This window comes from Tenrec ecaudatus, chromosome 10 (assembly GCF_050624435.1).
Source record: "Tenrec ecaudatus isolate mTenEca1 chromosome 10, mTenEca1.hap1, whole genome shotgun sequence".
NCBI lineage: Eukaryota > Metazoa > Chordata > Mammalia > Afrosoricida > Tenrecidae > Tenrec > Tenrec ecaudatus.
This window is the reverse complement of record NC_134539.1, coordinates 81,796,684-81,824,059: the sequence shown is the minus strand read 5'-3', so window position 1 is coordinate 81,824,059 and position 27,376 is coordinate 81,796,684. Positions and strand designations below refer to the sequence as shown.

At 42.2% G+C, this 27,376-nt stretch overlaps 1 protein-coding gene across 5 annotated transcripts in view; it reads right to left on the bottom strand.

Annotated features, from left to right (window-relative positions):
• Positions 1-27,376, bottom strand: part of MAPKAP1 (MAPK associated protein 1) — a 304,461-nt gene that overhangs the window by 70,168 nt on the left and 206,917 nt on the right. For 4 of the 5 annotated variants that reach the window (XM_075560780.1, XM_075560778.1, XM_075560779.1 and 1 more), the window contains one exon: positions 499-606. The exons of the other annotated variant lie outside the window; for it this stretch is intronic. In XM_075560780.1, coding sequence (XP_075416895.1) covers positions 499-606 — 108 coding nt within the window. The remainder of the gene's footprint in view (positions 1-498; positions 607-27,376) is intronic. 5 annotated transcript variants of the gene reach the window in all.

Here is a 27,376-nt window from a genome sequence, read left to right as displayed (position 1 = left end):
ACCACCCAATAGAGGTAAAGCAAGCTGTCCGAAGTCATGCAGCCAATAAGTGTCGTGGTTGCCATACGAGCCTTTGTAGTTTGGTTGTACAGCACTTTCTCCTACACAGTCCATAATACACTCTCAAAATTAAATTCACCTCTAAGATGGCTTTTAGAACCCGTCAATCAAACAGACCAGCACAATTAATAGATAGTTTCAAAGATTTTTCTGTGTCTTAGTCTTATTTCTTAACAGGTAGGTAGGTAGCAGATGATAATTTAGTTTCTGGCTAAAATTTTCACTTCATAGCAAACAAACAAACCCAAAAGCTCCAAACCACTTTTCTATGAGAATACATTGTTTTTATAATTCTCTTCCTTTTTATATATCCTAATTATAGTCTTCACACTACACTTCAAATCTGCCTAGGCCGGCCAGACCAATGCGCATTCCCAAACACAAAACTTGTAAGCACGTTTGCAACAAAGTAGGCATGGAGCGAAGAGGCCAACGTACTGTTCTCGCGGACCAGGCAGAACTCCCAAGCGCTCTGGCTTTCCAAGGTACTCTCCAGGTCCACAGCGACATTGGGCTCACTCTGCTTCTCCAGGCGGTATTGAGGGCCTGGAAGATCAAAGGGGCAGGAGGAGGGGAGGAAGTCTGAAACAGCAAATTTAACATTAAAAAATCAAAACAAAACCCCTACCACATACTGGAGAAAAGTGGACACTGAATCAGGAAGATGCTGATGACTATATGTCTTGAAGTTTTCCAAAGATGGCCTAGCTCTTTGAAATTGAAGTTTGGATTTTTTCAGAAGGTTTCACATATCACATCTCCTCTCCAAAAGAAGGTCAGAGCCAAGTGGTTGTTGCGTCAAACTGACCTTAAGTCACACTGCTTGTCAGGTGTGAGTTGGTAACTTACCTGCTCTACCTGCTGTTTCCTAATGTGTAATGTGGAAATAGGCCTCGATTAAAGGATTGCTGTGAAAATAAGATGCGATAGAAGAAAAAATGCTTACTTACTAAAGTATATGCCTCAGAGGAGGCATTCCTAAAAGTCTATTTATTATTAAAAGTACTATATAATACTAAATAGATCATTTATAATCAGGAATGAGGTGTGTCCAGAATTCTATTAACCAACCCCCAAATCTTAAAAGGAAACAAAAAGTGGTTAAAACGGTAAATCTCATATTTCTGGGTTATGGTGACCGAGGACAACGGTTGCTGATTTCTTTTTTTTAAGCGGGGGGGGGGGGGGGGGGACGACGACGGGACACAAGGAACACAGGTTCAATCAATATCACGGGAAACAAGGACTACGAGCTACCCTGCATCTGCTCTGACAGATCTTAATAAAAACACTTGGCATTTTATACATTTATTCATGTATTTCTTTGTAAACCTAAATGACAATCTTGCTCTTCTTTGAAAACACCTAACTGGTTCAACGATCAGATTCAAGAGGCTGTTCCTGTGGTTTGCTAATGGTTATTGAAAAGAGCAGAGGTATATGAAACTCTCTTATTAGTTTGACTCTGGGAGGTGTGTTTGGCCAGAGTGAGCGGTGTAAGGGATCTGAGAAAGCGCTGGAAGCTTTCCGCAGCTCCCAGGTGTAACATGTATTTTTAGATAACTTCTTCAGCTGCTGTCAACTTGATTTTTCAACTCTAAGTACTTCTTTTTTGTCAGGTGAGGCACTTCAACTCATTTCCAGTCCTCTTCCCCCTCAGGTTCTATGTATGTAACATGGTAGTTTCATTTAAGCTTCATGGTAGACTTGATATTTTCACTAACTAGTCAATTCTTTTTCCCATTTCTCCTTCCACCACTTGGAGTTCTTACGTACACTCTGTCCTTTTCATGCCTCTGAAAGCGCTGGCCAAGAAAATACATGCTCAAAACACATACAACTGTGCAAAATGTGCTCAACAACCTATTCAGTTCGCACAAGCACTAATGCACTGCGTTCGTGTCAAGAAGGTAATATGTTTTAACATTATACATACTAAAATTCTAGGTTTAAATATATCAAGTAAGTAAAACTATGGAAATGCAGATAATTCTTATAAAAAGCCTCCATTTTTCACCTGTCAGTGACAACATTTGTTGATTAGCAAGCATGGTTGCTGGTTGAGCATTGATGCTTGTACATTCATTGGCAAAATAATCACATAAGCATCATGCCAAGCAAACTTAGCTTGGAAGAAATTTCTATCCTCCTTATCCTCTCACAGAACACTTGCTCTTCCACACGTGGGTCTCTTCAGCCCACCAGAAGGAGGGTGTGACTCCTGAGCCTAGAGAGATGATTTCTAAGACAATGACTTATTACAGTATGTCCCAGCGATACCGTATGTACAACTATGAATTTACAGTGGAACCAAGTTTAGCTACAATAATTAAATTTCTATGATAGCTCAAATGCAGATGTAGTGTAGGTCTAACAGGGACTGAGCAATAATAATACTATATCCACATAGTGAAATAGCATAAAGATATTAAAAGTGATATTGAAAAAATATTTAATTTTATAGAAATTGTTTATAATATACCATTTTGTGAAAACAGCTAATTATTACACAATATGCATAGGATGATTACAATAATTAAAAAATAAATGTGAAGTCATGGGGGGAAAAAGATGGAAAGGTTATTTCCAAAATGGAAATAGTAGTTACACTGAATAATAGGATTATGAGTATGTGTGGGTTTTTTTTCTATTTTCCAAATTTACAATAATAAAGATTACTTTTAAAATTGAAAAAACAGTAAGGCAGGCTGGATGAACTATCTGGAGGAAAAACAAGGGGACCAACAGTTCCGGGGGGACTTGGGATAGGGAGAGGTGGGGGGGTAAGGAAGTGGTGTTAACAAACCCAGGGACAGGGAACAACATGGGACCCAAAATGTTGGTGAGAGGGGAGTGGCAGGCCTGGTAGGGAATGATCAAGGGTAAGGTTATGTAAAGAAGAGGTATAGCTGTAGCCCAGGTGGGGACAGAGCATGGTAGTAGGGCAGGAGGAAAGTCAAGGGAGATGGAGGAAAGAGCTAGGAGTCAAAGGGCATTTATAAAGGTCTAGACAAAGACATGTACATGCAAATATATATATGAGGATGGAGAAATAGATCCATGTGTCTATATTTATAGGTTTAGTATTAAGGTGGCGGAAGGACCTTGGGTCTCTACTCAAGCACTCCCTCAATTCATGAATATTTTCTTTTATTAAACTGGCACTCTATGATGCTCACCCTCCCAACACAACTGCTGAAGCCAAAGCGGGTGAACAAGTAAATGTGGTGAAGAAAGCTGATGGTGCCCGGCTATCAAAAGATATAGCGTCTGGGGTCTTAAAGGCTTGAAGATAAACAAGCGGTCATCTAGCTCAGAAACAATAAAGCCCACATGGAAGAAGCACACCAGTCTGTGCTATCACGAGGTGCCAAAGGGACCAGGTATAAGGAATCATCCAAGAAAATATATATATACCATAGTGAATGAAGAGGGAAGTGCAGAGTGGAGACCCAAAGCCCATTTTTCGGCCACTGGAGATCCCATCACAGAGGGGTTTAGGGGAGGAGATGAGTCAGTCAGGGTGCGATGTAGTACCAATGAAGAACACAGATTTCCCCCAGATCATGGATGTTTCCTCCCCCAACTACCATGATCCGAATTCTACCTTGCAAGACTGGATAGAGCAGAGGTTGTACACTGGTGCAGATAGGAGCTGGAGGCACAGGGAATCCAGGGTGGATGATACCTTCAGGACCAGAGGTGTGAGGGGCGATACTGGGAGAGTAGAGGGTGAGTGGGTTGGAAAGGGGAAACCAATTACAAGGATCTACATGTGACCTCCTCCCTGGGAGACAGACAGCAGAGAAGGGGGTGAAGGGAGACTCCAGATAGGGCAAGATATGACAAAATAACAATCTATAAATTATCAAGGGCTCATGAGGGAGCACAGGGAGGGGGAAAAAAAGAGGACCTGATGCAAAGGGCTTAAGTGGAGAGCAAATGCTTTGAAAATGATTAGGGCAAAGAATGTACAAATGTGCTTTATACAATTGATGTATGTATATGTATGGATTGTGATAAGAGTTGTATGAGCCCCTTAAATAATGTTTAAAAAATTGAGATACCACCTTATATGCACTTAAAAGTTCTTCTAATTCTTATTATGCTATTTTTCTGAAGCTACTATAAAAATCATCTGTTGTGGTACTCGCTAATGGATTTCCCCATAATGATTTAACCAAAACCAGTCAATAACTGTTTATGTGGAGAGATATTTTCATCCTAAATAACCCTGCTACTTGGAATGCTGACTTAAACTTAAGAGTATTGGGCTTCTCCAACTGTCAACCTACCTGACAGCTAGATTCTAAGAAAGTCATCCCTTTCCTGGTAAATGGGAGCCAAGGTCTGACTAAATCAGGGTGAATTTCAGGCTGGTCCCCTTTGCACATAAGCTTCCCTTACAGTTTCTTCACTGCCTGGGCAAATGTGTATCAGGGAAATCATGACGCATCCAGAAGTAGGAGGAAGGACCTCTTTTAAGGATAACCATATCTCCCTGTACTGGGCCAGAATGCTATCGTTCAATATTCATTTTCCTCTTTCTTGGAACATGCCGATATTTCTATTACAATCAGCTTGAGGGGTGCTATATGACTGTCTCCCCTGATGCCCAGTATGAGAATATCTGTCCACTTACTACATGTTTATGATATGCAACCACTCCACATGTCACTTCACTGAATCCTCCTGGCAATCCTGAGAGGTAGACATTATGATCCTAATTTTAAAGATTGGGCCTTTGAAGGGTGACAAGTTGAAATGAGTTGCCTAAAACAAGGCTGTAGTAGTACGAAGGGTAAATTAAACTCCAAGGGCTTTAGGCTCTAAAATGTGTGTGCTTTGAATCTTTTTTTCAAACGATAAACTACTGGCCAATTAAAAAAGCAATAATATATACCATAAATATAAGTTTTTATAGATTTGTAGATTCATTTGGGTTCTGCAGCACGTCATTTCTAGAATTCAAAAATGAAAATTATCTTACATAATTAATTTTAAAGAAATAAACACAACAAATCTCTCATGTTATAGGTCTGTCATGGGCTCATGGGCCTACGATCATACTAAAGCACCCTTTTTTAAAAAATCATTTTATTGGGAGCTCGTACAACTCTTATCACAATCCATACATACATCTATTGTATCAAGTACATTTGTTGCCATCATCACTCTCTAAACATTTGCTTTCTACTTGAGCCCTTGTTAGCAGCTCATTTTTTTCCGTGCTTCCCCACCCACCCCCTCTCATGAACCCTTAATAATTTATAAATTATTATTTTGTCATGTCTCACACTGTCCAATGTCTCCCTTCACCTACTTTTCTGCTGTCCGTACCTCAGGGAGGGGGCATGTGTAGAACTTTGGAATTGGTTCACCCTTTCGACCCAACTTTCCTTCCATCCTCCCAATACCGCCACTCTCACCACTGGTCCTGAAAGGTTCATCTGTCCTGGATTTCCCATGTTTCCAGTTCCTATCTGTATCAGTGTACATCCTCTGGTCTAACCAGGTTTGTAAGGTAGAATTAAATAATGATAGTGAGGGAGCAGGAGGAAGCATTTAAAAACTAGAGGAAAGTTGTATGTTTCATCGTTGCTACACTGCACCCTGACTGGCTGTCTCCTCCCTGCGACCCTTCTGTAAGGGGTGTCCATTTGCCAATAGATGGGCTTTGGGTCCGCACTCCGCCTTATTCACAATGGTCTCTAGCAAATACTTTTTAAATTTCTTGTTCTTTGATGCCTGATACATGATCTTATATAGGCATGTTTGCCATATCGTTTTATCAATCTTTTGCTAAGAACATTCGTATCTATGCTTAGTTTGTTTAGTAACAGATCTTGAGTTTCTTCTTCTGCTCTGGGTACTCCCTGTTCTTTTGTAAAAAATAAACAACTCGGAAAGCCACTTCTGTATTCCACAAAGGATTAATGGGTTTTGACTCTGCGGAAGGCAGGGAGGTTATGCTGTTGATGAGACTCGAGATTCAAACCTTAAGTGGAAAACTACCTCTTACAAACCTCAATTTCTTTCTGAATTCTTACCTGAAAACTGGATCAGATACCCTTCCAGAGAAAGACTATTTCATATCGTTTTCCTCTGAAAAGGCTGGATTGATAACTTCAGGCCACACTGTGCAATGAGAGGCAGGGTAATATCAGAGGCAACAGAATCTGGTGGGTAAGGACATGGACTTCGGCAAGGTTACCTAGTATTAAGTCTGGGGCTATATAGCTTTAAGTAAATTTCTATAACCTCCCTTAGTTTCTTCATCTATAAAATGGAGATGTACCTTCAATTAGCTAATAGTTATAAAGCATTTAAGACTAATGACTGATAGATTAATAGCATTATTTAAATATCATTACCATCAGCTACTATCATCATCACATTGTTAAGAACACAAAGAGAGCATAACAATCCTGATCATCATAAATACCATTATCAAAGGCTCTACAACAATGTGGCTGACACTATGAGGCTCTTTTTTACATATATCATCCCATTTACTCTCCAGTCGCCCTAGAGGTGCAATGAGTACGAATTCCATTTTACAGAGGAAATGATGACTTTTACAGATGCTAAAAATGTGTTCACTGTCCCCCAGGAAGCAGTGAAACAATTCATACTGCTCAGGCTTGCATTCCTGAAGTATATTACGTGCCACAGTACTTCACTTAAATGAAGTTCTTACCATATATCTGTTTACAATCATCAGGATTATGACAACTGTGATTCACTATATGCCAAGCTATAAACCCAACACTGAACCACTGCTATTGAGTTGATGTTGATCCAGAGTAGAACCTGCCCCTTAGGGTTCCCAAGGCTGTCCATCATTACAGAAACAGATTACCACATTTTGCTCCTGCATAGTGACTGCTGAGGGCGAATCACCAACCTTTCTCTGTGAGCAGCTGAGCTACTTAACCCTTGTGCCACTAGTTACACGAAATTATGGTCTCTAGCTATGTTAGTCTGGGAACTTTAGAGAAATAAATTCATAGAAACTCATGTATGAGTTTTATATAAAGGTTAAGTGTGCATCAAGGAAACAAACCCAACCCAGTGCTGCCCAAACCGACAAGTTCAACATTAACACATAAACCCATATGTCCAACACCAATCCACAAAGTCCTCCTCCATTTCACAAAACAGATGCAATGATGCCGACTGCAGGAGGAAAGCCAAACTCAATGAATAGGTAAACATCTCAGCGCTGGCAGGGGTCTCCTCATGGCTGTTCCAGCACCCAGGGCTGCATCGGGAAAGGTCCATTGGGGCTTCTCCTCAGGGAGGTCTTGCAGGAAGTGAGCCTTGCAAGCTACAGCAGGGCACTGGCTAAGGCAGCTGTACCCTGGTCCCACCATCAGAAAACAAGAGACCCTAGAACATGAAAGGTAAGGCTCACCAAGCCATTTATTGTTCTGCCCTTCAATTAACCACACATGTGTTTATCGGCTAGGTTGGCACAATAAACTAATTACCTCAATCCACCCCTTGCCAACTTGGTGCCTATACACAATTTATTAGCTGTACATAATTTCTGGACATTAATGAAATCACACTTATACTAATCATCAAACATCTATCATACATGTAAATGAAAACACACTGAGTACAATTGTACCTGATATATTATACAAGAACAAAGGAAATATATTCAATAAGCACATATAAAGAAAATACACTGACAACGACAAACCTCGCTTTTGCAATTGATCACTTGGTCGTAACTGATAGGTAGAACTACCATCTTCTCCTACCCATTCTGTATTACTTTTGCCCTCAGCAAGCACCTCAGCTGACTGGATTTTTTGCCTGGTGCAATGACCCAGACCGTCATTCCAGAAGGGTCTGGGTCATTATACGTCCTGTCAGGATTGGGTTGCTGTAATTTACCATTTACTTTAATCACAGGGCATGGTAACACTAAGAGTCGGCCTATGGGATCTCCTGGATTCCAGACATATTCTTCTTTACCTCCATTATGTAGTACCAGTCCAATTTCTCCTTGGTAATCAGGATCAATCACACCAGTCAGTACAATGACACCCTTCCTGACCTGTTGATGCAAAGGCATGAGAAGCCCAAAGTGGTCAGGGGGCATTCTCAGCTGTCAGTTCAGTGGATTCCATGCTGTGTTTCCAGGTGGGAGAGTTCCTTTCTTCGGGACCAGGACCTCCAAGCCTGAGGAGCACAGGGTTGCTGGGACAGGAAGGAAAAATGCTACAAATGGACCACTAGGAGTAACAGTGAGTGGTGCCACTCCAGCTTCCACCCCTTGGTTCTGGACCCATGAATTCTGGCTATTGGAGACACAGTGCCATATATTGCCCGCTGGTTTAAAGCGTATACAGCTTCCTGGAGAACATTGTCCCAGACCCGCAAGTTGTTGTCACCTAGATGGCTCCGTGATTCTGTTTTCAGGAGCCCATTCCATCGTTCTATCAAGCCGGCAGCTTCAGGATGATGAGGAACATGATACGACCAGTGGATTCCATGGGAATGGGCCCATTGCTGCACTGTATTTGCTGTAAAGTGAGTTCCTTGATCTGAAGCAATGCTATGTGGGATGCCATGCCGGTGGATGAGGCATTCTGTAAGTCCACAAATAGCAGTTTTGGCAGAAGCATCACGTGCAGGGAAGGCAAATCCATATCCAGAGTAGGTGTCTATTCCAGTAAGAACAAAACGCTGTCCCCTCCATGATAGAAGTGGTCCTATATAACCAACCTGCCATCAAGTTGATCTCCCCAAGGAATGGTCCCATATTTTGGACTTAATGTTGGTTTCTGCTGCTGACGGATGGGGCACTCAGCAGTGGCAGTGGCCAAGTCAGCCTGGGTGAGTGGAAGTCCATGTTGCTGTGCCCATGCATAACCTCCATCCCTGTCACCATGTCCACTTTGTTCATGTGCCCATTGGGCGATAACAGGAGCGGCAGAGGAAAGAGGAGGACCAGTCTCCACAGCGCGTGTCATCTTATCCACTTGATTATTAAAGTCCTCCTCTTCAGAGGTAATCCTTTGGTGAGCGTTTCCGTGAGATACAATTAACTTTACTTTCTTGGCCCATTCAGAGAGGTCTATCCACATACCTCTTCCCCACACCTCCTTGTCACCAATTTTCCAATCATGGTCCTTCCAATTCCCTGACCATCCGGCCAAGCCATTAGTCACAGCCCATGAATCAGTATATAGTCTCACATCTGGCCATTTTTCCTTATCCGGCAAGGTGCACTGCTCGAAGTTCTGCCCATTGGGAAGATTTCCCTTCACCACTGTCCTTTAGGGAGCTCCCAGAAAGGTGCTGTAGTGCTGCTGCTGTCCACTTACGAGTGGCACCTGCATATCGTGCAGAGCCATCCGTAAACCAAGCATGACTTTTTTGGTCTTCACTTAAAGTATGGTAAGGAACTCCCCAGGAGGCCATAGGTGCAGACTGGGAGAAAGGAGGCAATGTGGCAGGAGTGGAGACTGTGGGCATTTGGGCCACTGCTTCATGCAGCTTACTTGTTCCTTCAGGTCTTGCTTTGGCCCGATCTTGTATATACAACTTCCATTTAACAATGGAGTGTTGCTGCGCACGTCCAACTTTATGATTACATGGGTGAGACAATACCCAGTTCATGATAGGTAATTCAGGCCTCATGGTGACTTGGTGGCCCATGGTGAGGCCTTCAGTCTCCACCAAGGCCCAGTAACAGGCAACAGCTGTTTTTCAAAGGGGGTGCAGTTGTCTGCAGAGGATGGCAGGACTTTACTCCAAAGTCCCAACGGTCTACGCTGTGATTCACCAATAGGGGTCTGCCAAGGACTCCACACTGCATCTTTATCTACAACTGACACCTCTAGCACCATTGGGTCAGCTGGATCATATGGTCCCAGTGGCAAAGCAGCTTGCATGGCAGCCTGAACCTGTTTCAGAGCCTTTTCTTGTTCTGGGCCCCACTCAAAATTGGAGGCTTTTCATGTCACTTAATAAATAGGTGGAAGTAGAACACCCAAGTGAGGGATATGTTGCCTCCAAAATCCGAAATAAGGCCCACTAGGCATTGTGCCTCCTTTTGAGTCATTGGTGGGGCCAAATGCAATAGCTTATTCTTCACTTTAGTAGGACTATCTCAACATAACCTACACCACTGGACCCCTAGAAATTTTACTAAGGTGGAGGGTGCCTGAATCTTCATTGGGTTAATTTCCCAACCTCTTGTATGCAGAAGTTGTACCAATGAATCTAGTCTTTGATACATCCTCATTAGTGGGTCCAATCAGCATAATGTCATCAATATAATGGACCAGTGTGACATTTTGTGGAATAGGCAGGCAATCAAGGTCCAGACTAAATTATGGCACAAGGCAGAAGACTTGATATACTCCCAGGGGAAGAGTTGTGAACGTGTATTGTTGCCCCTGCCAGCTGAAGGCAAACTGCTTCTGGTGGTCCTTTGAGACTGGTATTGAGAAGAAGGCATTAGCCAGATCAATAGCTGCATACCAAGAACCTGGAGAAGTATTAATTTGCTTAAGCAATGAAATCACATCTGGAATGGCAGCTGCAATTGGAGTAACTACCTGGTTAAATTACAATAATCCATTGTCATTCTCCAGGACCCATCTCTCTTCTTTTCTGGCCAAATAGGTGAGTGGTAGAAATCACCACTCCTGCATCTTTCAAGTCTTTGATGGTGGCACTGATCTCTGCAATCCCTCTAAGAATGCGGTACTGCTTTTGGTTGACTATTTTCTTATGCAACAGCAGTTCTAATGGTGACCACTTGGCCTTTCCTACCATGATAGCCTTTATTCCACATTTCAGGGATCCAATATAAAGGTTCTGCCAGTTACTAAGTATGTCTATTCCAATGATGCATTCTGGAACTGGGGAAATACAACAGGATGCATCCAGGGTCCCACTGGGCCCACAGTGAGGTGTACCTGAGACAAAATTCCATTGATAACTTGACCTCCATAGGCCCCTACTCTAACTGGTGGGCCTTCGAAACACTTTGTGTCTCTTGGAATTAGTGTCAGTTCAGAGCCAGTGGCCAGGAATCCCCCAAAAGTTTGACTATTTCCTTTTCCCCAATGAACAGTCACTCTTGTAAAAGGCCGCAGATCCCTTTGGGGAAGGCTAGAAAAAAGACTAACAGTATAAACCTTCAGGGATGGACCAGGGTCCTCTTTACAAGGGATCTGGCCTTCTCCTCATTCAAGGGGTTGTGGATCTGTAAATTGGCTCACGTCTGGGAATTGAATGAGCGATCATGACTGTCTATTCTGCTGTTCATTTGATCTACCATTCTTCCGCCTGTATAGACCACATAAATATTTAGTAGGTTTCCCATCTATTTCATTCCTAGGGACACTGTGGCTAAGTAGCCAAGGCCATAATTCCATGCGAGACAGGTTGCTTTATTATTGAAAACTTGTTGTCTATTATAACCATGCCCACCCCGTATCTGTTGACTCAGTGCTGACACCTGCCCTCTACAACCATGGGGACCAATCAGCCCCATTGTGGGCAAATGGAGTTCGCTTAGAGCAGTGCCCACTGTTAATCCTGGTGCACATAAAATAGCAATTGCAGGAGTCTGCAGAGATGCTGGGGCCCACTTCACAAACTTGTTCCTTATGGTTGTGGTAAAGGATATGTCCTCAGGACACCCCCTTTTTGGGTCTATGGGAATATCTTGATAGATCCATTCTAACATACCAATTTCTCTAAGCTTTTGGATGCCTTCCTCTACAGTGTACCAAGGTAGGTCAGGTATTTCAAGTTGGTCTAATCTGGGCCATCTGGCAGTCCATGCTTCATTGAACCAACCAAATAAAGACTTAGATCCTTTTTTAGCCTGTCTCGCAGAGACATTGAAAGAAGAGTCTGTGCTTAGGGGTCCCATATCCAGAAACTCAGACCGGTCTAATATTACATTTCGTGCACCAGTATCCCACACCCTTAGTAACCATTCCCAGGGATATTCCCCAGGCTTCTGCATGTACATATTTGAAAACTCGAGCAGATCTTTGTGAGTATAGCACGATTTTCTTGGGTAATCTCAACCTCACCTTTAGGAGCTTTCTGAGACTTAATTTTAGTTACAGGACTAGAGAAAACAATGGGTGGTGAGGGTGTTTCCCTGTGCTCTCAGCAATATCTTGTAAGGTATCTCCCTCAGGCAATGCAGCCCAACATGGCATTTCTCCTTGAATAGTTTGGCTAATCTGCTCAGGTGTGGATTGTGAATTAATACTTTCAGCTAGGAGGGATGGATCTATTGACTGGGGTGGGTCAATTGTGTGTAGGGGCTGAATAGCCTCCTCTTCTGGATCATCAGCCCATATGTTCCCATCCCATGTTTCAGGGTCCCAACTTTTCCCAATCAATGCCCTGACTTTGGTATCAGACACTACTCTAGATCTGCAATTCAGCTGCCTTTGTAATTCAGCCACTCGCATAATGAGACTCTGGACCTGGTTCTCAGCAATGTTGGCTCTTTGACTAGAGAGAAGGGTCTCCTTTGTAGCACAGATGGAAGTTTTCAAATCTGCTAGTCTGCACCTGAGGCACGCGTGCTTCTGAGGCTCTGAGACCATCCCTCTCCTTAATCACACTTTCTATTGTAAGAAGGACCAGCCAACCAGCTTCCCTATACTTGTCATCCATACGATCACTCAGAGCCCCTCCTTTCACCAGCACCTCATCTATCGGCAGTGCTACTGTAGGTATGAGCTCTGCTGGTTCACACCGTGGCTTAGTAAGAGTGGCAGACTTGTCCATGCTCTGGGGCATAGAGGTAGCATTATTAGTGCTGTTAAAGACTAATCAGGCTAGAGAGCCAATTTAAGCTCATATTTATGATTGTAGTTCTCTAGAAGCACTCCTGGCACCAAATGCGTTAGACAGGGTTCTCTAGAGAAACAATACCAGAATGCTAATAATTTTATATACATTTATACAGATAGCTAGATGTATAATATATGAGATAAACAGTTAATTAAATTATAAAGCAGTACAAATGGCTCAGTGCACCTAAAAGAGAATTCTGTATCTTTCTAAAGACTCAAGGGAGACCCTTCCGTGAGACCTTGGTTTCAAGAAAAGCAGGGCCTCTCTAGAAGAACGGGTGTGCTTTTGTTACTTTATACAGTTTAAAATAATTTTTAAGCACTTTATTGGGGGCTCATACAGCTCTTAGGACAATCCATACCTACATCCATTGTGTCAAGCACATATGCACACATGCTGCCATCATCAACCTCAAAACTTTCTACTTGAGCCCTTGGTTTCAGCTCATTTTCCCCCTTCCTCCACCCCTTCCTCCCTCATGAACTCTCAATAACTTATAAATTATTACTATTTTTTCATGCCTTACACTGACCGATGTCTCCCTTCACCCACTATCTGTCACCCTGGGAGGGGGTTACATGTGGATCATTGTGATCAGTTCCCCCCAACATAAATCTTGTAACTAACTGATCCTGTGTCCCTTTCTCCTTACCCATCAGGAAACTCAACATCACACAAATATGTCACAAGGTTTTGATGAACTAGGTACACAATTTCTATGCCAATTCTTCCTCTGGGCCCATATTTCTGCTAAACGTTTCCTTTTTCTTTCATGTAATTCCCGTAACAGTTTAAATACTTTAAATTCTATTATAATAATGCATGTACCCAAATGTCTTTTGGATTGAGGTGGAGAAAACATAAATTAATCTCTCACTTTCACTACTATCGAGTCAATGCTGATTCATAGTGAGCCCCTATGGGTTTCCCACACTAACTTTTTAAGGGGGTAGAAAACCCAGTCTTTCTCCCACGCAGCTGCTGGTCATCTTGAACTGCCAACCATAAGGATCACAGTCCAAGGCGTAACCACTATACCCTAAGTTTGAGAACCACTCGGTTGGGGAAAAATAAAGTCAAAGGAAAGGGGTGCATATTGGTTCAAACAATAGGCTGAATGTAATATTAGACATTTATTCAGTAGCCAGGATTCCCAAGATCTTCAGTCTCTCAGGCCCTACAAATATAGTAAAAAAAAAAACCCGTAGATTAAGCCACGCCAGCACAGATACCAAATGATTTGTGACACTGCAATGCCATTCATACTCATCTAACAAATATTCCAAATATCAATGATGTGCCACACACAGAGATGCGTGATCAATGATTCCTGCCCTCAAGGAGGATGAGGGAGGTGGGGAAACACACTTCAGCAGATAAATTGTAAAAGTGTTCAGACCAGCACAGGGACAAAGCATGGTGGGAGCAGTAAGATAACTAACCTCATTCACCTCTTCCCTGATGTAGAAACATCTGAATTGGATCTTAGAGGATGAACTGGAGGCAGGTGACGAAGCAGAAAGTAAGAGTGTTTATAGAGAAAACATGGGCAAAGGCAAAGGAGGACCGAAGAGCCCATATAGACTATGAAAATTAGAATGTGGAAGAGGCCAACAGATGTTTTGAGTGGAAGCTAGGAGGTACCTGGTGGTAAAGATTTGGTTTTCTCTTATAAGCACAGAGTAGGACACCATGAGTGTAGCATTTTCGGTTACGATTTTTCTGGTGGCACTGTTGACAATGAACTAGCGGGGACTGGTGGTAGAGAGACTTGTTGCCAGATGCCATCGAGTCAGCTCCGACTTACAGCAACCACATGCCGAGGCCTGGGCCATGCTCACAATTGTTACTGGGTTTGAGCCCACAGTTTCATCCACTGTGTCAATCCATCTTGTTGAGAGTCTTCCTCTTTGTGCTGCCCCTCTTTACCCAGCATGACATGCTTCTCCAGGAACTGGTCTCTCCTGACAACATGTCTAAGATATGTGAGACAGTCTCAACATCGTTACCTCTAAAAGAGTATTCTGGCTGTACTTCTTCCAAGATAAGTTTATTTGTTCTTTTGGCAGTCTATGGTACTTTCAACATTCTTTGCCAGCACCGTAGTTGAAACAGAATGATTCTTCTTTGGTCTTCATTATTCAATGTCCAACAGAGATACTAGTTAGAAGCAAATGGTGCCAAGTCTGGTCTCTTTTAACGGCAAGCTTCCTCACTGCGCCAAAACATCACAGCCAAGCTGACCCTGTCAGTATTCGAGCTCAGTCCCAACAGCACTTATTTGGAAGTGTTTGCTTTTAGCATCAGCTACATTGCTTATAACCCTTCCAGGAGGCAACTATAATAATTTTCTGCTTAATCTTAATATAAGCATTGAACTATATTCAAGGGATAACCACTGTAGCTAATAACGCCCCCCTACTCCAATGAGGCTCAGATTAGTTAATCTGAAACTTAAATCTCTTTCTTTCTTTTTAAAAACAAGAACAAGCTGCCATGACAATAAGGTCATACGTTAGTTTCCTCAGAGCCAATACACAATTTGCCCTCAATGAAACAGCTGAATATAATCAAATTAAATACAACTCCTATTACAAAAGAAGACAGACCAGGGCTGCTCCAATAAAGCAATTCTTCTGCCCAGTTAAACTGAAAAACCTTCAGGAAAGGTTTTGAAAGCATGGCCCATCAGTTCTAATTTTTAAAACTTACCCTTTCAGTCAAGACTAAAAAAAGGCCCATTCCAACTTTTATCTTTACTACAAAGTGCTGTTATCTTGGCCTCATGTCAGGAGCTCTATCTCTCTTTCTGCTGACAAGCAGAGACCAGAAAGATAAGATTGGAAAGGAATCTCACTTCTCTGAGTAAATAAATAATCAATACTCATCTAAATGTAAATGAGAAGGTAGCCCCCTCTGATAACAGCACTCTTATCAGAGAGCCAATTTTCTTCAGACATTTGGCCTCAACCAAATCACCATCATTCAGCCCCAGTATAATGGCAAAAAATCGCAACTAAATTGAACCGATCACCAGAGATCAACTAAGTTCGGACCTGGCCACTTCAGGTTCAAATGTTTGTGAGTGCAATTTTGCCCCCATTAACTTTTTTTTCCCCTTTTGTTCTTTTTTTTTCCCCCTCCATTTTGCTTAAAACAACAGAAATTTTTCTCTCACAATCTTGGAGAGTAGAAGCCTGAAATCAAGGTGTCAACAGAGTCAGGCTCTCTCTTAAAACCTTAGCGACGCCTCCATCTTCACAGGGCATTCGCTCTGTCTCTGTGTCTTCTCATCTCTGCTTATAAGGGCACCAGTCATACTGGCTCTAGGGCCCACCTGTCCTACTTCATCTTACTTGAACTACATCTGTAAAAACAGTATTTCCAAATAAGGTCGGATTCTGAGGCTCCAGGTGGGCATGAGCTTAGGGGAGATAGTATCAACTCAATACATACCTTCAAAGCCAAGATTCTTAATAAAATATTAACAATTTAAATGTATTATTATATAGTTTTGAGGTATTCATTTCTGAAAAAAGTCTTGTGGAAATTTCTTATATTTATTTTAGTTAAGTAACTTTCTTATTTAGAAGTGCATATTAGGAGGAGAGCAGAAAGAACCACAAAAGTTTCTATATGGGTAGGCTTCATGTCTGATAGCCTTTTCTGAACACTGCACTGTGCTTTAGGGACAAATATCCACAGGAAATTCAACAATTCCACACACAAATTGTTCTAGGACAGTGGCTGCTAACCTCCTCCACCTCTCATTTTTGCTTTTAGACAAAGCTGCCTGCTTAGTGTTGGATTGCTGTCAGAAGCGCAATTCTCACAAGTGTTGTTTATGTTATACACTAATCTATTCACTGGCTGAGAGGCAGCGGCTTTAGTTCCAGGTTAACAGCATTTCTTTGAATTGTGTTCTACATTTTTGTCCCATTCCACTGAAACTTTCTATTGTGTCCCTGGTAAAGTGGATGGTAGTGGTAGCCAGGCACCATCTGCTTCCTCTGACTTCTTCAGGCTAGAGGAGGCTGTAGTCCATGTGATTCATTAGTCCTGTGGACTAATTGCTTCTTTTAAGTCTTTGCTCCAGAAGGGAAGACATCAATAGTTGTATCTTAGATAGCCACTCATAAGCATTTAAGACCCCACATGTTACTAACCAAATTAAGAGGTAGAACACTATCTTTATGAGCTATGATATGCTAGGTGACTTAGATGTCCCCCAAGTCTATAGTTCTTAGCCTCCAAGCCCAGTAAGTAATTCAGTCCAAACATGAGGTGTTTGGATATGTTCAAGTAGTTTTCATAAGTGTGCCCTTTATGGCCTCATATAAGCAGTACATCCAAAATGAAATCAAAGTTACTGCCATTGAGCCAATTCGGACTCATATGTCCACAATTATGCCTACATAGCCACATGCATGTACTCCAAAATACCAACCATACCTGTAATATATATATACATCCACTTATGTAGCCACGCACAGATTTTTAGCTGCAAAATTGGATACGTCCCAGCAGTTAACTGTAGCTATGTCTTATTCTTGTGTACCTACCCTTCAGATGCTTCATTTAGCATGGTCACCTGGAGCTGATTTCCCATACTGTGTCCCATACCCTTCAGTAGCAATGAAGAACAGACTGGTCACGGGGCAAGTCTGTGCAATAGGCACACCCCAACCAGGGGGCTCAGGTAGAGGGTAGGGAGTGGGTTCAAGTATTTAAATAGGGCCATCACTACACCAAACACTATAACTGTGAAGGGTAGGCCAATTCCCGGGGGGACGGGGTGGCGGCGGCAGGTGAGAGCATGTTTTGCTCTCCTCGAAGGTTTGGCCGAAACAAACTAACTATTTAATGGGCCTGAGGATTATATGATAGTTCAAGCTTATTAAAACACATGTAAATACAGGAAGGGGGATTAATAAATTACTGTTGTTAAAAATAACCTAAGGGCCAATGATCAATTTCCCTCAACTAATTTGTATCAGACTTATATCTGACCCAACAGTGCTGCGCTGGCCTGATTTTACTAAAGCACTACACCATCTACAAGACAAATCACTTTAAAACCACTGCACTGGGGTTTCCATTTCTTTGCTGGAAGACTCAATTCACTGTTGATGAGAGTATTGGAGAAATTATGACCATTATTGATAGTACAGCAAAATCACTTTCACACAGCAGTCTTCAAGTCGACAGAAAGCCTGTTCTTGACCATTCATGAATGTGTCAGCTAGATTCAGAAATTAAAGGCAAAGGCCTAATTTTTCGAGAATGTTTAGGATACCGGACATGGAAAAATGGAGGCTCTTCATCCTCTAAAGAAATGTGGCCAGCCTAAGCAAGGCTGTGCTCAGGAGCAGGCAGTTCTGCCTGCCACAAGGGAAATGGAAATGTTTCTTTCCGTCTGGCCTTGGAGCTCCAGAGCACAGTACCAGCTCCAAATCATCACTAGCCAAATGGCGCCTGCCTGGTGCAAGACGGTACTACTCAAAGCATCACATTCTCTGCTCCAACTGTGGGCATGGGATCCTAGAATGTGGCCTTGGTACCTGTTAGAGCATGGGCTCAGGAATCAGAAAGACATGAATTAAAGTCTTGGCCCGATTATAAACTATGCAATACTGGACAGGCTATTTGATAAAAACTGTCATGGAGTAATTGCAAAGATAATGCCTAACACAATAGGGAGCACATACTAAGCACTCAAGAAATGCCAGTTATTAAAACTGCTTATGCAAATTGACAAAATCATCAATTTACCCTTTGTGGAAAATAAACCAAATACTGCTACATTCTCAGATGTCCATAATAACCACAGTGACTGACATTAAGGACTTAGCTGGGCCTGAACAAAGCACTTTGCAATAGCTAACCCCATTTTACAGAGTGATTGAGTCACTTGCCCGTGGTAAGGATTGGCCCAGAATCCAGGTGTCTAATTCCAAAGCTCTTACTGACTTTGTTATAACATATCATAAAGAACACTGTAAGTGTTGATCTTTGGGATAAAATAAAGAATTTCGATAATGAGATAGATACATTTTGAAAGGAGTATAGATGTTGGGTGGGGATAATCAGGCAGCAATGAAGAGGAAGTGGGTAGCTAGTTTTCAGGAAGTCAAAACTGAGCACCACCACACTGCAGCAGGCACCTATCTGAGTTTATAAGTAACTACCAGCTGTTTACTCTGATTTTTTTTTAAGTTGGGGGTGGCAGGTTTGGGGGAGGCTGACTTTTTCTCAGTTACATGATCTATGGAGTTACTGCCTCAATCCACAGTTCTGTAAGTGTGATTTCTTTAGGGCTTAACTATACCTATTTCTAGTCTTGTTACAACTTTTTTATTGCGATAGAAAACATTTACTGGAAATATGTTACTGCTATTATCAGGTCATAAAATAAAAAGAAAAATAGTTTATGTATTGCCATCACTTCCAATCATCAATCAGAAAGCGCCAACAGGAGGAAAAGAAAGGGCATGCGGCCGATATTTCCTTCTTTGTATAGAAGAAAAAGCAGAAGCATCATAATTCTCCAGAACAAATTTCTTCTTGAATGCCCAGCCTCACACGGGGGCTCTTGGGAGGAGGAAGAAGGCACATCTTTTGGCACATCCCCTCCTCTGCAGCTTTCTCTGATCCCTGCTGGAATCAAGACCTCTTTCATTCCAAATTCCTGGGGGCTTGCTTCTTCTATAGGTGCATTTTGCTCACTGGATTATGGCATTTGTGTCTATTTGTCCCTCCCAGGCCCATTATCAGTGCATTCTTGAAGACCAGGGTGGGGGTACAGAGCTTTTTTCCTTTTCTTTAAAATCTCATCTCTGTACTCCCAGGGTTCCAGCACAAAAATAAGCTCTTTGTAGGTGTTCAGTAATCGCTGTTAAATAGAATGACTTCAACACAGTAGCATTTAAAATTGAATTCCCTTGACCCAACAATCCCACTTCTGGAAATCTATCCTAAGAAATATCAGACCAAGCTACAACGATGTATATTCAATGACGTGTATATATATGTATAAATGCATACAATCTCAGTGTTCATCAGAAGAGTCTATTAAAAAAGTTACAACCTATCTGTACATTGGGATGTACAAATTAAAAAGTGTAAGCTAAGTTAATACCAGGAAATCCTTTTACAATATTTTAATACAGTCAAATACATTAAATTTAAAAAGCAAGATATAGGCTTAATTTCAATAAAATAAAACCTAGCTATGTATATGTATTTTTGGAAGTGCAAGTGTACAAACACACACGTGTGCACATACAAATATGTACACATAATCTAGAAGGACAGAAGTCAAACTGCTCTCATGGCTACACTTAACGACCTCTGGGGTATATAAGATGGCATGGCAGCAGGAAAAAAAGACTCTTCTTTTTATCAAAACAGGCCTTTTTTATACAACCCTTATTGGCCTCATACAAAAATGTTTCATATAAATCAAAAGATTAATACCTTGATCTACTCATTTTTTGTTATCGTTTTATTAGGGGCTCATACAACTCTTATCATAATCCATATATACATCAATTGTGTAAAGCACATCTGTATATTCATTGCCCTCATCAGTCTCCAAACATTTGCTCTCCACTTAAGCCCTTGGCATCAGGTCTTCATTTTTCCCCTCCCCGATGAGCCCTTGATAATTTATAAATTATTATTTTGTCATATCTTGCCCTCTCTGACGTCTCCCTTCACCTACTTTTATGTTGTCCGTGCCCCAGGGAGGAGGTCACATGTAGATCCTTGTAATCGGTTCCCGCTTTCCAACCCACTCTCCCTCTACCAGTATTGCCACTCACATCGCTGGTCCTGAAGGTATCATCCGCCCTGGATTCCCTGTGTTTCCAGTTCCTATCTGTAACAGTGTACATCCTCTAGTCTAGCCAGACTTGCGAGGTAGAATCTGGATCATGCTAGTGGGGGGCGGGGGGGAAGCATTTAAGAACTAGAGGAAAGTTGTATTTTTCATCGGTGCTACATCGATCGCACCTTGACTGGCTCGTCTCCTTCCCTAGACCCCTCTGCAAGGGGGTCTCCAGTGGCCAACAAATGGGCTTTGGGTCTCCACAAAAACAGTCTTTGTAAGTTAAAAAATAATAGATAGATAGATAGATAGATAGATAGATAGATAGATAGATAGATAGATAGATAGACAGACAGACAGATTTCTATGTTATTTGGATGCTAGACAAAGGGCATAGATTGATAATGATTTTTATTTGAAAACCTATTCCAACTAGATTAGGGACTGTAGCCTCCGGAGCTTTGTCTGGCTTCATTTGGCCCTTCAGATCACGCGTGCTCAGCAGCTGCAGGGAGATAACTCAACAGTTGGGGAGCCAGAAATACCGCCTGCTCAAGGGTTTCTGAGGTTCAGAGTTAAGTCCTGGGTAAATCCCAGAGACTTCCAGAACTTCCCAAAGAAGCTGGCAGTGAGGACTGGACGGATTGTTCAGGGCCAATCACAATGGGAGACCACAACTATAGAGCAAAGGTCAGAATTCCTATCTGCTGCTATGTAACTCGAGTCTGGACAATAATACTTCCCCTTCCTGGATTTAGATGGGGCCGTGGAAAACAAAGGGTGACCTTATACTGCTTCTCTGGCTAACCAACCTCTCTATAGGGCAGTCCTGATGCCTCTACTAGGCTTTGAGACCCAAGATTCTATGCCAGTAATCCTCTCCTGCAGTATGGGCAGGAGAAGATCTGCATTCAATCCCTGTCCTAAATGTGTGTGCCTAAGTGCACGCAGCTCTGCCTCTGCGGACCCCAACACATCTGCGATGGCATGGTCAAATGGCTTTATGCAAAAGCTTGGATTTGAATTCCAGCTCTATCAGTTACTAGCTGCACGACCCTGGGAGAATTATTGAATATTTTGGTACCTTAGGTTTTCATCTGTAAAGGAGGAATAACAATAGCATCTAACTCTTAGGGATGTCCTAAGAAATCAGTGAGCGAGTACAGGCAGAGTACATGGACAATGTATGCCCTGACACCTGGCCTGTTGTTTCTGCTTTCCAAGAAGCACTGAAGTTTTCTTCAAAATGCACTAGAGCCCCTAGAGGTCTTCTTTTCTGCTCTCATCTCTCTTCCCTTCCCACCTAATGATACAGTAACCTGGAAAAGTCTCCCAAACTATAGTTTCAGACCTCTGTGTCTTATTGCTCATGCCAGTCCCTCAGTCTGGAATATTCTTTCCCCCACTACACTTCTCTAGTTCACGTTCTCTTCTCTGCAAGAAGTCAAAGTTTGCTCACGTGTCACTGTCTTTGGTCTTCCCTGGATGCGCCACACTAAAACCATCTCTACACTAACAATACTTCTGCCTCTTCTTACTAGCTGTAAGACCACTTCAGCATGGAGAGCACGTGTCAGTATCTTGCCATCCCTAGGATGGCCTAAGTACACAGTAGGCTTAGTGGATATTTGGCGACTAAAGTTCAGCCTTCTCTACCATTCAGACTACCTCCTACTCCAAAGCAAACTTGGAGTTCCACCTTCCTAAGATCCAAATGTCCTCAACCATTTGAAGACACCTAATAGTATCCCAACTCTTTGAGTTTCTTTGAGACTGGATCACCAGTGTGACCCAGCAGTGGCTGGCGAATGGAAGACCATCACTGCCAGGGGCCAGTTCTTCTTCATCAGTTCTGGTTCTCTCACTCAGGTCACAGCAACCTATCTCAATGAGCTGGTACCCAGAGCTGTCTGAGCTCCAGCACATAGGCCTAAATCAAACTATTCAACATCAGAACAATAACAAAAAAAGACATAAGGCAAGGGCAGCCCCAAACTTAAAACATGGGGAAGGCTGGAAACTAATGGCGAGGATCTTCCTATCCTACGTGCCATGCCCAGCAGAGTTTGCTGCAAGGAGGAATGCCAACAGTCCCCATCCCATCACTGTCCAGAAATTGCACCGCCCCTTTAGAGAAAGGAGGCCTGATAGTACTTGTAAAATATATATTTTTTTCCTCCTTCAAATCCACCTATCATTTGTTAGAAAGGATGGAAACCTTTAACACTGTCCTGAAGCATGCAATTTTTCAATTCAATCAGTTTCTCTTAACTTGAGTCACTGAGACATTACCAAAGTTTACATATACTTATCTGTCGCTCTGTAAAGGAATACAGATGGTTTCTGTGGAAATAAACAGTCATTTATTTTAAACAATTGTAAAATAGTTTATGGAAACCAGTGGGGTAATGCATTCAAATAAATGCCAAAACTGGTTGATGGGGAGCCAGGGTGCTAAATCACACTGCTGAGGAATTCAGCTGTGGGGAACAGATAGTAAATCCAGAGTGACAGAATTTCCCGTGATGGCAAAGGTTTCTGACATCCCAGTCCAGTACTCAAAAAACCACAGCAGTTCAAACCCATTTTCCTTAACACATGCTTGACAGCTAGTGAATTTTTGTCACAAGCACCTAAGGACAAAAACAAAAGAAACAAACAAAAAGGAGACTTCATTTGTCTAAAGCCTTTTCTGGGCTATAAAAAGAAACAACTCCAACCCCAGTCAATGGACAGCAAGATCAGGGCCAGCTGTTTTCAATAGTCAGACTGTGTTATGATCCAGTGAGCAGACACTCAAGGTTTTGATTCAAATCTGCTGGAGTAAACCATATCCTCTCTGAACCTCAATCTCCTCCTCTGTAAAATGAAGATAATAACTGGGTATTTGACAGGGCTTTTGGGTGGACTCAGTGAGGTGACAGCAGTCAAAGTATCTATAAGCAGCTAAGTATCAGAGGCCCTGGTATAAGGAGTCCTAGACCTGCAGGGGATTATAGCTTTCAGGGACTCTGAGGAGCTTCCACCAACTCCCCAGGGATGTGCTCTCATTTCATTGGCAATGAATTGTTTGAGCCTGCCTCTGTAGGAAAGGGAAGAACTCCAGGAACGTTTCTGTTTCTAATTTTTACAGATCAACGAAAACTTAAAACCTCCATTCTTCCAAATGAATTATTCTAAGCATTTACTGATCTCCTTCCATGTGCTACATCGTGAGAAAGGCACTCTAGGTGCAAAGATTTATAAACTCCAATGCGGGCCTTAAGAACTCAGAGTAGCGAATAAGGGACCCACAAATTTGCAATACGTCTCCACTCTGCCATCTTCTTGACTGCTGATTAAAAAATCAGCTCCCAAGTTACTTATGCTTGACTTTACCCACTTCGCTCTCCCTTGCATTACTTCTCATCCAGCCCACAGTAATGGTCTCTAGCCTTCCAGTCTCAGCTCTGCGTTCAGAGGTACTTTTCGGTGTCGAGCTCTGAATGAAGGATATCACTTCCAAGCTTATAAATCCCCCTAGGGTCTACTTAGTTAGACACAAACTCCTTCTGTTCTAAGGACCTTTGCACATCCTAATTTCTTGTCCATACCTGATCCAGTTTAACTGGTCTCTTCACTGTTTGCACAAGCTTTTCATGGCATCCTACTATTTCCATGCTATTGCCAGTACCATTCTCTTCACCCAGATTGCCTGCTCCTCCAGTTTGTCAAAATGATGTCCCCTTTATGGCTATCTTCTTAAGTCTTATTTGGCTTCTGCCACCCTTTCTATTTTACTCCTGTTGGTTCCCATGACATTGGACCCTACAGATCCCCAGACTGACATCACTTAACATTCCCTTCAGGCTCTGCTTCAAGTAAGAATTTCTAAAATTCCAAACCGCCAAAAACCATGGTTTCCTTACTCGTAACCCAACCTTGGTTCCATTTCTCATTCGGGTAGTTGCCCTTGTCATTCCAGCCACGGCCAGGACTCCACTTCCAGGTCTAGGGTTCTTCTAGGCTTCCGCAGTGCCCCACTGGAAGTTCTGCTGTGAGCCCCCTTGATGCCACTTCCTTGCCTGGATTTTCTTGTCCATAAATTACATATTTATGTGAATTCAAATATACTAATTTGGTAAAAATGAGAAATTTTTTTAAAAAGAGAGGGAGAATGAAGAAGGAAGGTGAGCCAAAACCAGTAAAACAACTGGAGACTTCCACTTGGCATGACTCTCAGTAACTCAAATAAGCCCAAAGAAACTTGAGTGTCAGACAGGACTCTCATTCATCTTTGCAACTACAGTTTGGTAAATGTTTGAATGACTAATTGAATTAACTGAGAGAATATTGATATCTTGGTTTTCGAGTCCCTCTTATAGGGTGTATCCCTCTATGGCAGTGGTTCTCAATCTTCCTAACGCCACGACCCTTTCATACAGTTCCTCATGTGGTGGTGACTACCCCCCAACCATAAAATTCTTTCTGTTGCTACTTCATAACTGTCATTTTGCTACTGTTATGAATCGGGCAACCCCTGTGAAAGGGTAGTTCGACCCCATAAGGGGTCCCAACCCACAGGTTGAGAACTGCTGTTCTAAGGAGAGTTTGGTTTTAGCACTTAAAGATATGTATTTTTAACTTTCATCTGTTCTAATTCTAGAAAAAAGAGCTTGCTGTGCTGAATGTAATAAGGAAAACCACAGTATGTTGGCCACTGCCAGGCAATTTCAAAGGAGTTTTTTATTCTAGAGGTAATTTTGACAATGGGATTCTTGTTTTATTTCCCCCCCTTTGTGATCTAACTTTGCACCGAACTCAAAATACCCACTGCCATGCAGTCACTTCCAACCTTGTGCAGGACACCAAAAAAGTCCGTTTCTACTGAGCTGATTCTGACTTATAAAGATGCCACGGGCGTCATGGTAGAACTGTGTTTTACAGAGTCTTAAATGACTGATTTGGGGGTGGGGGGAATAAAGTTCTGGGTAGACTTGAATTTCTCTCCCTCTCTCTGCATTGCTTCTTCTGTATGCCAAACATCATTGATCTCTTGGTCTTTGATGCTACCACCGGAGTCTCTGTGGATCTCTGATGCTAACTGTCCATCCACCTACCCACCAACTGTTGTGTTGGTCCATACTCTGGATATCAGCTCTGGCTGCCATTCAAACATCTGCCCACCACTAGACTGTCACACAATCCAGGTTCCAGCCCTTCTCTGCCTGCCCCATCATCCTTCTAATAACTAAGGCAGTTTCAAATACAAACATAAACTTCAGTAAGTGCTTTTTAAAATTGCATAGCCAGTTGGGTACAATGTTTTTCATTTGATGAATAGGCTTCAAATCCTAGATCTACCAAGCTTTGAGACCTTGGGAAATTAAGTGCTCTAAGCTTTATGTCTTTATCTCTACATTGGTGAGGAGGATAATTTCTAACTCATGCAGTTAGTGTATAGATTCAATGAGATAAAACTCCTGTCACAGAATAAGCACTCAATAAATGGTAGATAGTTATAAAACACAAATTTGCAAATTTTACCATGTTCAACTCGGAATCTATCAAACAGATAAGAAGCTCAATTATACATCCTGTTTTATTTTTAAGCCAATTAGAAGACACACAATTCATTCAGTATCCTGTTTGCATTTATTAAAAGGTAGAATATAACCTGAGGCAGCTTACTAAACATTGTGGCTTAACAGATTTAAAAATATGCATACCCTTGTACTAAACAAACAAAAAACCAACGATGGGGGAAAATGGCAGAAGAGGATTCATGGCTGCTAGCCATTTTCCTTCCTGGGAGTTTTCCTTCTTGTTAGATCTATTATCTGAGAGCTGGGCTGCCTTGCTGGCTTTCCACTTGCCTTGCTAATAACAGTAAATCCAGCAGTTTCCACTGCAGCTCTAGTCTCCTTCAGCTGACTCCCAGGCCAATCAGCATTTCCTCTCTGCTAATGTCAGACATTCCCTGGGAAGTCCTGCTGAAAAGAAAATTTATGACAAAAGTTTCTCCTTCTTTCAATCCTCTCAGCACACCCTGCCCCAGATGCAGGGTGAGGAACTCAAGGTCATCCCTACGTGTGCACTTCAATGTTCTCACTGATGCTTTGCTGCTCTGACATGGAGTCTCGGACCCCTGGAAATGCTCAAATGAGCAGCTGGGCAGACAGATGCACACATTCTGGGCTGTACCCGATGTGGACTACATTTGAGCTGTGTTACTTAGCGACTAGACTCTATTGAATGACTCCACTGAACTATGACACAAAGCCGTCATACTCATACGAAATAAAATGCTACATTTCAAAAGTGTGAGTTTGATGGGGGTCTCATAGCAGTGAAATTAAAAGGACTGACATGAGTAATAAAATAATAAGAGCTTAGACTCCGTGGGCGCTTTGTGCTTCACCTAGGTATCAATTTAATTCTAACAAAAATGCTATGAAGAGGAGACTAGCATTATTTCCATTTACAGATGAAACAATCCAGTTCCAGCAAGCTAAGAAGCCCACCAAAGAGCTAGAAAGAGTAACAGGTGTGAGTGAGGCACCAAACTGATGCTTCTGAAACCCAGACCTTAACCTCCACAACTAAGTCTACTATTAATTAGCAGCATGTGAGGTAGTTGGGATCTTATTT